This window comes from Nyctibius grandis, chromosome 6, assembly GCF_013368605.1.
Source record: "Nyctibius grandis isolate bNycGra1 chromosome 6, bNycGra1.pri, whole genome shotgun sequence".
Taxonomy (NCBI): Eukaryota; Metazoa; Chordata; class Aves; order Nyctibiiformes; family Nyctibiidae; genus Nyctibius; species Nyctibius grandis.
In genome coordinates, this window is record NC_090663.1 from 86,142,385 (window position 1) to 86,154,998 (window position 12,614).

General features: G+C 50.4%; 1 protein-coding gene across 9 annotated transcripts in view; it reads right to left on the bottom strand.

The window, feature by feature from the left end:
- Positions 1 to 4,106: 4,106 nt before the first annotated feature.
- Positions 4,107 to 12,614, bottom strand: part of SEPTIN11 (septin 11) — a 47,777-nt gene continuing 39,269 nt past the window's right edge. The window contains exons 10-13 of one of the 9 annotated variants that reach the window (XR_011048384.1): positions 9,783 to 9,842; positions 7,320 to 8,317; positions 7,156 to 7,223; positions 4,107 to 5,400 (exon numbers count right to left, since the gene is read on the bottom strand). Coding sequence is in view for 5 of the 9 variants with exons in the window: in XM_068403298.1 (XP_068259399.1) it covers positions 9,827 to 9,842 (16 nt within the window). In the remaining 4 variants the exon portion in view is untranslated. Of the gene's footprint in view, positions 5,401 to 5,904; positions 8,318 to 8,802; positions 9,843 to 12,614 lie in introns of those variants that run through there. The other 8 variants (XR_011048386.1, XR_011048383.1, XR_011048385.1 and 5 more) reach the window with 8 other exon arrangements.

The following is a 12,614-nucleotide window of genomic DNA, read 5'->3' on the forward strand; positions in this document are numbered from 1 at the left end:
ACCAGGCCCTTCCTGGGACAGCAGGACGCTGCTTCATCTCACCTGCCTGGTAACCAGCTCCTTTTTGGGACTCTGAAGAGTGAAGTTGCCCATGGCCAGGCTGGCTGTAGCTTCCTGCTTGCCTGACATCCCATTTGATCATGAGCTCGTTAGTACAGACTTCGTATTTCTGCTCTTGTCCGTGAGCTCACAGCTTACAGAGCAGATCCTGCTCCCTAATCTCGCCTTCTTCCCGGCTGGCTTTGACCTCGTGCCCTTCAGGAGGAGCCAGCCCCTCCTGCCCCAGCTCTTCTGAGGTGCCATCCTTTTTGTTGGCCACTGTGACAAACCTCTTGGGTTTCAGCTCTCTCCCTGCCCGTGTCCTGGAAACCCCCTCCCGAGGCCTCGTTTCTCCAAGGGGTGTGCGCCTTCCTTCCCTTCCAGCCCTTCCTGCCATCCCTACGGTAGAACCAGCCCCGACCTTTCCTCTTTTCCAGCTTAGTTTCCTCCAGCCTTTCACCAGCACACCCCGAGCAAAACACCCCGTTGCTGAAGGATTTCCACGACACTTCAAACCCACTTCAAGGCACGCATCTTTATCAGTTAAATTACACAGCTTTAAACAAAAATAACTGCCCCGATTCCCAACACTCCATATCACAACGTTAGCGGACTCGACCTCCCTGGCTGCCAAAGGAGCTTTCATGCTCCTGGGTCCCATCCCCAGTCTGAGCAGATCCCCTGTTTGTTCTGCTGGCACCATGCACAAACCCACACCTGTTATCTTCTGCTGGATACAGGCAACTCCACCAACAAAAACCAAGGTTCACACTGACAAAACCCAACCCCTGTTTGGTAGACCTACCTCTGCAGGGTCCTGCTGCCAGGCTGCTGCCCGGCCGTCCTCACGTGGGCCCTGGGACACTCGTGGGCCAGCTCTCTGGCTGTGTTGCCCAGCAGCATCCCACTGCCTTTTGCTTTTCTGGATGCAAAAGGTAAAAATCCCAGTCTGCAGCTGCAAACACACCTCTTGAACTTGCCTCTTCTCCTCCTCTCCACCTCTGCTGTGAACCCGCTCGTTTCCAACGCACCCTTTCAACCCACCCACTAAGGAAATGCTCAGTGGTGCCCGTGGTACCTCGATCCACCCGGAGCCTGGCTGCCCCATTGAGGCGTACGGACGCAGCAGGGCACAGGGGATCACCTTCCAAAGCCACCCGTGCCCCGTGTGCAGGTGCCCAGCTCGCCTGTGAGCCACGGGCAACACATAACCAGACTGGGTGCACCAGCTTAGCCCTCCCGCTCTGCTGTGGACCCGACAGTGCCTCAGGGACTGGCTGGCCTGGGTCTTGGAGGCCAGGGCTAGCACACGGGCCTCCGCAGGTGCCCACGGCAATGTCACGAGGTGGTCTTCAGCTTGCAGCTCTCCTCCTGCTGCTGGTGCTGAGGCCACCCGTGTCCCAGGCCAGCGAGGAGCCCAGGGGACACAGGTCTGCATTGCTGGGTGTACAGATCTATGGTGTTTTGCAGCTAAAAAGGTGATGCCCCAAGACAGGCTTGCCTTGGAAAACGAGACACATCTGAGCAAGACCAGCTCCCCCACGTAGCAAGGTCCGGCTGATTTGGAAATAACCTGCATTGCCAGAGAGAAAAACGATTTCCCACTTCCCACGCTTCCTCCCCACAAAAAACCCCAGGTGATGACACAGTCCAAAGGTGGCCCCCACCCATCCCCTTGTACTGCGGTGTTAGAACATGAGACTGCCCAGGCTCCCTGTTACCCAGCTTGTGCCATGGGGCACGGCCAACCTGGAAGTTGCTCCGAGCTCAGGGTTTGGGGAGTTGCTTGAAGTTCAGTTTTATTCTGCAGCAGTGACAGGAGGGTTAAGCCCGCAGGCATGGATTTAACCTTGGGCACCCGCTCACTCCTGTGGATGAAGCAGCTTTCCCAGCTTTGCTGGTGACACCAAGTGACAAATAACCTCCCTGGACTGTCCAACAACAGGTTTCACACTGCCATCCCCTCCCCATGCTGACACCTCTTCCCCTAACAGCTGCCTGGGATGGAGGAAGCGAGCCAAAGGGCACGGAGGAAGCGAGCCAGCGGGCATGCTGCCATCCCACCCCCCCAGCCCCGAGGTGTGGGAAAGCCTCAGCCACGCTCCCGCAGCTCAGCCCCGTCCAACACGCACGTCTCGCTACCAACACCACCTGCAGTGCCCGTACGTGCCTTCTGCTCTCTGTTGCCCTCCCTCTGCCCCAGTATCCACCACCACCAGATTATGGGTGTCACATATTTCATTCTGTTCCCCCCCCCCTCTCTTAAAACTCCTTACGGCTTTGCCCCCCCATGAATTTACCTTTAAAGAAAAAAAAACACCAGATAAAGAACAACAAAACCCCAAATCAAACCCCAAAACCTTCTGCTGATACCATCTGCCTCAACAACCTGGGGCAACAAATTCCAAAAGTTTACTACCTGCTCTAAGAATGTTACTCCGTGTTTGGGGCAGGTTTCCTTCTAGCTACGTGCCCCTCTGGTTCTAGTCCTGCCCATTTGGTAACTATCAAGTCAGCATCCACCACCACCACAGCTCAGCAGCCTTGGTAACCCACAATCACAGAGGCAGGCTGGAAGGGACCTCTAGAGGACACCAGCTGCAGGCTCCAGCTCACAGCAGGGCCGCTCCTCCCTCTCCTCTCAGCCCTTCCCTCTCCAAGCTGAGGCCTCCAAGCCTCTGCAGTCTCACCTGGCAGGCTGCTGCTCCATCCCTTTTATCATTAGTGCCCTCCTCTACCTCCACTACGTCCTTCTGGAGACATCAAGTCCAGAGCTGCATGCAGACTCAAGGCACCAGCACAGCAAAACTCTACAGCTGCAAAATAAAGGCAGTTCACGTAAGTGTTGGCATTTGGTTTGTACCACTCTGCTTCTCTCTATATAAAGCTTTAAAAACATTTCTACTTGGAGTTTAGAAGTCAACCAACAAAAGGGTTTTGCCCCTCTCCAAACCTTCTTGATGCAGCAGCACTACTGGTGGGTCACCGAGCCCCTCCAGCTGATGAACAACCTCCTCCTGTACAGCCCAGCACTTGCCAAGGGCAGCAGAAATGCTCCTCAAAGCAGAGGTGTCGAGAGCTCCTGGCAAAGCCCAGGGCTGACCCGGCACACAGGAGTCCACCAGGACACTACTTCAGTGCTGCCAACCTGCAGATGTGGTCACGACTTCTCACTGTCACACACAAGATTTCACAGCCGCGGGGCACAGCTCCATGGGTAAGATGATGGGGTCAGTAGCACTTGATGGCCTCCCTGATGGTACAGGATAAAAAAAAACCCCACCACCACCGAGGTTTTTTCCTTCTTACTCGCAGTAAATGATGCCCAGCCAGCCATGGCTGAGCCTGGGCCCTGAACCACTGTCATCAGCACAACGTGGGGGACCTGACACGAGGTAGAGCCCAGCAGAATACTCTGTGCCCATCCATGATAGTGAAGTAAATAACAAGTGACTATTTCAAGAGAGAGTCTAGCACAGGCCAGACTCCTACCACCACCACATAAACCCATACTATAATTTTTAAATGGGGGGGAAGAAAAAAAACCCCGGGCCAGAGACGGTGCTCGCTCTGCACGAGGCACAGGGGTGGCTCAAGACCCAGCGTGCCCCAATCCCTGACTGATTTCAGAAGACACGTGGCTCAGCCCATCGCTTTTGGCTAGATGTGAGCAGCCCCGGGCGCTAAGTCCCACCAGAACACACAGGATTCCCTCCTGCAAGTGGGGCAACCTCTTCCCAGTCAGCAAAGCATCCACAGAGTTTTGCAGAAGAGAAGGATTAACAGAGGGAAGGTTTAATCCAGCAACACCCTCAACCTGGAAGGCATCAGCTCCTCTGCTTTGTCCTCACAATGTGAGGAGTTTCCTAGCCCTGGCTGGCTCGTGGGGAGCGCTGGTGGCTGCAGAGCAGCCCCTCAGCAGGTGCCACCTGACCCACTGAAGCCCATTTTTGGTATTAATGCAAATTCTGTCCTAAGATACATTTGTGCCAATACCCCCAGCCCTTCAGCACGGGATTACACCCTTTACACACCAGGTAAATCGTTACAGCACACGCACACGGCCAATATTTAATCATCTTTCTGACTGTACCTATAAAGTCATTTGGTTGGTTGCAAATGTTTCCAGGATAAACAGTTTTTCTGCTGCTCTAGAGAAATAGCGACCTGGCTGGAGGGAGCTCCTAGGGATCTAACCCTGTCACAGCAGAGCGCTGAAAAATATTGTGCTTCTGAAAAAAACGCAGCAGGTTTCAGCAGAGACCTTTGGCAGCTTGTGCTTCACCCTTAGATTGGAAGAGGCCAAACCTCGACAATTTAATAGTACCTTGTCCATGGCGGGTTAAAGGAGGCGAATTCCTTCATTAAAGTTCACAGATGAGAAGAATAAATCACTAGTATTCGGTTAAAAAAACATAAGTGCATCACCCCACATGAAAAACATCCGAGGAGGATCAGGGTGTCTCCTTCCATCCACCCCAAACCAGCTGGAGGTCACTACACACCAAGTTCACGAGCTTCGTTTTTTTACCTTCAAACAATACTTGGGCACTTTCCAAGCTGAATTAACTTCCAAAGTAAACAAGTTATAAACAACTACCCCACATTCAAGACTGTTAAAAAAATAATCACCAATTAGGCTTCACGAAATATGAAGCCCTCAAACGAAGTATGAGTGAGGCCAGCTCAGGTGTGCAGGAGACACCGACGCTGCTCACACAGAGGAAGATCAGCCAGAAAACAGTAAGGCCTTGGTGGTCCAGAGCAGGCTCCAGCAGCACAACAGGACCCACCATCAGCCGTCTCCGCTTCGTGCGACTGCATACTGACACCAAGGAGTCACCCAGGTCTAAGGACTTATGTTCAGCCCATGTCAGAGGGGCACAGGACGTACTTGTGATGAAGTTGTGGTGTCCAAAGCAGCCAGACTTGATCTTTAGAGGCAGAAATGAAGTCCTCCGGCCATGCACACTCACCCCCATCCACAGTCTCATTCTATTTGTCATGTAGATATCATGGCAAAAGGAAAATGGGGAGGGAGAAAAGCCCAAACCAGCGAACCCAGTGCAGTGTCTCACGTTATGGCCAAGCTCTCTCCTCCGGCCGTCACCTCTGTCATTTTTGGGAGCCTCAACTCTGCTGGAGCCGCGCCGGGAGCGGACAGATCCCCCACAGACACACAGCACAGCGCACGGGTGGAAAACAGAGAGGGAAGGAGAGGAGGGCGGACGTGATGGAGGAATGAGATGGCTCTTCTCGCGGTGGGGCTGCCCGTAGCCGTGGGCTCTTCCAGTGCCCTACGCTCCCCTGGGAGAGAGGGTGTGGGGGCTTTGGCAAGGTGACGGTTACATAAAGAAGAAGCTACAGAAAAAGAGAAAAACAGAAAAGAAAAGAAACAGAGGTTCAGAATTGAAATGAAAAGTGAGGGGGGGGGGAAAGGAGAAACAACATTTTGAAGAAAGCAAGCCATGGAGGAGAGAGTGCACTGGGGAGGGGTCATACAAACCAGCTACACCGGAGAGGCCGGGACCTCTTTGAGACACCGACTGATCTGGAGAACAAGCTCAGAACCACCACAAGAAGCGACTGACAAACACCAGCACAAACCTGCAGACGCCCCTCAAAGGCACAAACCAACCTGCTGGGAAACCTCCCCCTTCCTCCACCCCTCCTGTCACACCATTACAGCGTCACAAAGACCCACACGTTTGGGGATAAATATAGTTCCTCTCCCCATGTCGAGTGTCGGCACTATTGTATGTGTAACCTAAAGCATTCAGAAGAAATAACTGAGCTTGTGCTATGAGGTTATTACTCAATTTGTAATTCAAAAACTGAAATACTTTCACATCAATAAAGTGACAATATCTAACAGATGCGTACATATCGTTTGCGTTAACACTGGATGGAGGATACACAGTTATTCAGTTACAAACATGGGTTATTTTCCAATAGCAAGGTAATAAAGTTCTACATCTATGGTTTAAGGCAATCAGGATATTAAAAACGTATACAACATTTCGACCGCTGTTCACAGCTTGATTTTCCGTTAATTAAAAAACCCTTCATATTTGTACAGCTCCACGCTGACGAGAGCGTGGGGGATATCACACACTGCCAACGCACCCAGGGTCCTCGGAGAAGAGGCAAACACACCTCTAACAGCTTAGAAGGGCAAATGGCAACTGGATTCAGCTGGGCAGATCTGATACGATCACACACAAAAAGACATTTCCCTTCTTGCTTGGGTGTTTGAGGAGAAGCAGGATGAGAGCTACCCAGAGACACGCTGGTCAGGTTAAATAAAGCCATGCTTAGAGAGAGGTACAGCTCTCCGTGAGGGGATTTCAAGCCAGCAAAAGCACACAGAGGGGCTGACCCAAGCTGCAGTTTCCAGGCTGCCGAGGAGCCCGGGGTGGGTGCCAGGCACGGCTTTCCCCCGTCCCCAGCAGATGCGAGGCGATGCATTTAACCACCGTGAGCTCAAACAGCACCTTCCTACTTATTGCCCTCCTGGAAAGTAACGGTGCAACCCCAGCAAGCTTTTGGGGGAGCAAACCCTTCCTCATCTCTGCCTTCCCAGCTGACTGCCAGCCTCTACAGAGCAATCACAGCCCCTCACAGCGACCTGGATTTTGGTTGTTTTCCCATTCCGGGCGTTCATTCCCTGCCCTGGGAACACCATCACCCCAGAAACCCCCCTTTCAGTGTACCTTCCTGCTCCTTTATTTATTCTAAGGTTTGAAATCCACCTTGTCAGCAACACACAGCATCACCAGCTCGTTACCATCCCTGCCTAACGCTCATTAAGTGCTGTGGTGCCTCTCAAGCCAGGCTTTTGCCCCTACAACCCTCCGTCGGCAGCTTCCCCAGCTGTGCAGGCTTCAAGCACGCAGAGCAGCTGTGCAGGGTGGCTTTGGGCAGCCAGCAGGAGCTGGGGGTGATGTTCCCTATGGCCTCAACATCTCAGCAAAAGCAGATTATTGCAGGTAGTTTTAAAGCAGTTGTAACAATGCCACTTGTCAGTAAGTGGACTTAAAGAACCCCTCGTTACAACACAACTGGGTTTGTAGCAGCAGCGAGGTGGAAAGGTGAGTCTCTTACTACTGTACTTACATGCAAAGGGGAAAGCACATCCAACTAGCTTTGAGTGCATCATTTACTCCATGCAGAGTCAGGGGCTACTGTGAAAACAGGCATAAGTGAAGAAGAGAAAAAAGCACAGCAGTAACAAGCTAAACATGGCCCAGGGGTTTAAGGAGAAAAAAAAAAGTCATTACCATCTCATTTGGCAAGAAACCAAACCAGCACCTTTAACTTCTGCAAGTTTACAGTTTATTCCCAGTTTCTCCACAACAGCTTGCTTTTTGCTGGAGAAAAACTCAACCAAAAATACATTAATGCACTTGGCCACAGCTCTCTGTCAAAAAAAATATATATATACAGCTAGACTCAGCTGATTTCCCCTGCCAAACGTCCCTTGAAGGGCTGTTAAATGAAATAGGACAAATAAATGTTAAAATTATGTTTTCTACTTGGCACAACATGCTGGTGATTAAAAAGAGGACATGCACAGAGACAGCTGAGGCAAAGCATACTGCCACGAGCATTCAGTGATGTGTGTATGATGGGACTGTAAAAAGCTCATGCCAAAACCCAAACTTCTTCCTCGATAACTCAAGATTTAAAGCTGGGTTTGCCAGAAGCCACAAGAGCCAGAGTTTCACTTTCCCAAACAACCCCCTAGCAAACCTATTGAACCTGACAAAAAGTGCATCATGGTTGATAAGACCAGGAGGTGCCATTTAAAAAAACCCAAAACAGCAAAAAAAAAAAATAAAGAGAAAAGGCTTGACTATTTTATTTCCAGCTTATTTATCTCCAATCAATTTTTGCTGCCTGTCCACAACATCACATTTAGATATCCTCTTCCCATAGCCATGTTTAAGCAGTGAGGGTTAAAAAGCAAGACGACCCAAAAGCTAACCCCCAAAAACATTTCCCAACACAACACTGCAGAAAAGGTGATAATTCTGCCCTTTTTTTTTTTACCCCCTCCAGATAGGCAAGAAATTTCACCCCAGAAACAAGCAAAGAACTGCAGTGTGTGAGACTTAGGTGGGAAGAGTTATTTTTAAGAGTGCTTTAAAGAAAGAAACAGGCGACTACCTAGCTAGGAGCAGTGGAAATGCTGGCTGTACATCAGCAGAAGAGAAAGAAATCCAGTGGTCACAGGGTAAGCATGGCTCGCCACCTCTTGGGAAGGAAGGGAAAGGCTCTGTCCGAAAAGCAATGGCACAGAAAACACACATTAAACAGACCAATTCCCACACCGTGCTGGCCACAGAGCAAGGCCTGGCTTATCCTACATCTCTCCTTCCACGTTCAAGTGACATCTGAATGGGACATTGTCCCTGGGGAACGGGGAGAATGTATGTCCAGGCTCCCTCTCTCCCTTGACAGAGGGAGCTGGGGGTGTTTAGCCTGGAGAAGAGGAGGCTCAGAGGTGACCTTAGTGCAGTCTACAACGACCTGAAGGGAGGTTGTGGTGAAGTGGGAGTCAGCCTCTTCTCCCGGGCAACTAGCGATAGGACAAGAGGACACAGCCTCAAGCTTGGCCAGGGGAGGTTCAGGTTGGACATTAGGAAGCATTTCTTCTCAGCAAGGGTCATTAGCCATTGGAAGGGGCTGCCCAGGGAGGTGGTGGAGTCACCATCTCTGGAGGGGTTTAAGAAAAGCCTGGACATGGCACTTAGTGCCATGGTCTAGTTGCCATGGTGGTGTCAGGGCAACGGTTGGACTCTATGATCCCAGAGGGCTCTTCCAACCCGGTTGATTCTGTGACATGAAATTCTGGATCCCACAGCTTTGCAAGGCTGGATTTAAGTGCGTGCAGGAACCCTCCTGAAGGCTCTGAGAGGATGCTGAAGGCAGCTTCCCTCCCTGCCCAGGTATTTGACTCCCTAAGGGCTGCTACGTCTTGCTAAGATCATGCACGTTGCAAACCAGGTGCTATTTTAAGCGAGGCTGCAAAGGTTATGGCCAGGCAGGTAACACATGGAAAGCAGTAAGGAGCCATGGTCCTTCTCCCAGGCATTCAGCAGGAAGGGTGGCTGCGAAAACACGCCAGCACGCGACAACAAACCCAAGGCAACTAGTATGACCAAGGCAGACACCAAAACCAGGAGCTAATAAGAAATATCATGCAAATGTAATGGCATGCAAGGTCAGTTAAGCTTGTGTTATCTACACACACGTTCCCCCCTCCCTCTCCCCCAGCAGTGGGACTCATGTTGCTCTAAGACATGAGCTATTGAAGGAACATGGGTCAGACCAAAGGCCAGGGTTTAGCCACGCTGGGCTGCGGCCCTGGTACAGCAGCAGTTCCCTGAGCCTGGCTTCTGCGGGCCCAGGGACCCCTTTGGCACAGGGCTAGTGCAGCCAGCCCGCCAAGAGGGACCTGATCCAGTCAGTGATGCTCATCCAAGCTGCTGACGTCCAGCCCTGACTCTCAGTTCAAATTTGGGGCCAAAAATGATTTACTGCTGCTGGTTTTGACCAGAAAAATACATGGTATCATCACCTTGCCCTTCCACCCACCCCTGAACTTCCAGTTGTTTACAGTCCTGTACCCAATCCTTCTTCCTTCTTGTTCCCACTATGTTATTAGATGAGTTAATAGTTATTCATGTTAAAAAATAAAAATTAAAAAAAAAAGAAAACAGATGGCAGAGACACATTACTGCAAAAGCAGGTGAATGCAGGAACATCCTTGGCTTGACAGGCTTTATGTGAAGCTTGCACTGCAAGTTAAAAAAAAGAACAAAAAACAAAAGAAGTTAGCAATAATAGAACCCAAAATGGAAAAAAAAAAAAAAGAAACCAAAACCAAAGAAAGCTGGGAGAGCCAACACCAGCAACCCTCTCTGGTGGGTGTGCATGCAGATGGATTATGGAATTAAAAAGAAATTAAACCTCTACTCTAGCCTGTGACAAGCAAAAGCAAGAAGAAAAACTGAGGGGGCAGAACTACTGAACCACCAAGCACGTGAGTGAAGGTTACAGTCTATTCTATAGTCTAATATAGAACTATTATATAGAAAGGAAACTAGAAAGAAGTTTTTCAGCTGGATGTCAGAAGTAGCCTGAAATAAACAGAAACAGAGCCCTCCTGGGGGCTGAGGATGAGCAGTAACCCAAGGGCACGTGTTGAGGCACGCAGGTGGCCATCTACCAAACAACAGGCAAGCACCAGAAGGCTGTTTGCTGCTCCTGTTTGGTTTTGCCAAGTCCATTGCCAGGAACCATCTCCAGATTGTTCAGATTTGAAGCACAGTCCCATCCCAAAATTACAGCAGGGGCTTGATAAGGATGCTCAGCCTCACAGCCAGGGAAGTACTTGAGTACATGTCAATTCTACAGTCACGCAAGTGTCCGAGGTACTCAGACGTGCTGTCCTGAAAACAGCACACTCCTGTCATCAGACCAGAGCAGCAACAATTTTAGATGAAAAAAGCATAAGCTACAGGAATCTGAGAAATGGATTACAAAAAAAAAGGTTATAAATAGCCAAGTTGTTCCTACAGGAACAGTCTGGAAATGAAGAGGGCCAGGTTCTCCCTCACGGAGTTAGGCCAGCAGCAGATTTCACCCCGAGCCTTCCCTCCAGCTTGCACAGCACAGTGGGAAGTCTCTGTTGGCCAAGTTGGAGAAATCTGATCTCACCTTGAGAAAAAAGCATCGCTGTGATTTACTTTCTGGGGAGGCTACAAGGATCGTGCATGGCAAGGATTTCCTCTGGCAGCTGCACAAGAGCCACCACAGCCCGTGTCAGCACGGAGAAAGGTTGCAAGCCTTACCTATACCAACTCCAGGTTTTCACTAGAGTGCAAGGAGCAACTGAAAGCCTTTAGAAAAGCCAAGGTGTGCTACAAGGCAGAAGCATCAGCATTTCCCTTTAAAGCCTCTGTTAGTACCTGAGACACTCAAGAACAACCGAAGCAGTTACAGCACCTGGTGTGGAGCCACACTCAAAGGACACACTACAACACGTGCGTTTTCCTCGTGACTGGGTTTCTGTGAACGCAGCAGCAAAGCAGAAGCTGTGTTTGTCGTGGTCTCTGGAAACACCCATGTATCACACCCACCACACTGCATGTGCCAGCCAACCTCACAGAAGCAAATAGTAGCTAACACCAACTACCACAAGGTACAAAACTCCCCAGACCATTATATACTGCACTGGTCTCATATCTAAGAGGTGAAAAATCTGACTGCAGAGTTCTTAAAAATATTAAGCTACCAACTCTATTTAAAAGGATCTTAATTTTTTATTTTTTTTCAGGAAACAGGTCACCATGACCGAGTTCTCCCGTGAGGGGAGACCCGTGTTCCAGCCTCTCCTATTTCAGCACGCGTGGACGTGAGCTGCAGACACTGTTCCCACAGGTCAGCGTGACACTGATGGGTCTGTAACGATCCTTTCCCCAGCAGAGCATGCAGCACACAAGCACTCTATGATAGATTTCAGCTGAAGGCCAGGTTCTCAGTCAGCATAAAGCAGCACGGCTCCATAGGAGCTACGTCAATTCCCATTAGCTGAAGAACTAGCCCTAGGCCCTCCCCACCTTCCCCGGGGAAGCCAGGGGCAGAAGCAACAAATGCCGGGTACCAAACCAGCAGCAGAGACAGGGGACATGCAGCGAGCGCCAGCATAACTTCCCAAAGCATAAAAACACACCAGTATGTTTGCAATCAGACAGGAGCTCCCAGGCTCCTGCTGTAAGACAGCTCAGGCCTGGCTGAAGCTCACAGGTTAGCAAGGAAACACAAGTGTCTACACCACATCCCTACTAGCGTTTTGGTTCTTCCAACAGCAACAGCTTGGTGTTAATGGAGTAGGTTACTCTGCCAGAGCCCAGCAAGGAAGGCACCCCCCTCCACTATCGGCTGGAAGGAGAAGCATGGAACTGTGGGTTTTGTGTGTGGGTTAAAGGAGCATTTTCCAGTGGTATTTGCTGCATCACCATCTTGACAGCTTTCCCCATTGCAGTTATTGACTAGTGCCATCATCACAGGTGACCCAGAAAGGACTGGCGTGAGTATTCCCTTACTGGATGTGGAAAAAGTGGATGGAAATCACAACAGGAGACCTCACAGCAGCCTGTTGCAGGAACCTGCCTTGCTGTGCTATGCAAACAAGCCACGCACAGCCTGCTTCACCTCTGCAAGGTCTGGCTTCACTGTACATATCACATCTAAGTGTTCTGGTCTTTAAAGCACGGTGAAGTAGCCAGTATCATGTAATAAACGTGGATCTCTTGCACTGATAGCAAGCTAAACATACCCACCTCCAAGTACAGGCTGCAAGGAGGAGGTTACGCCAGTTTGGATCAATCCAGAGCTCAAGATTTTCAGCAGAGCTCTGCAGCGACTTAACTCTGAGCCCAGGTCAATGGCCACGTTCCTCCAGTTTCAACGGAAGCAGAGTTAGGTCCAAACCGAGCACATCTGAAAATCCCGCCTCCAAATACTGACCACAGGACAGACACTGTCCACAGACACACTTGGTGCCT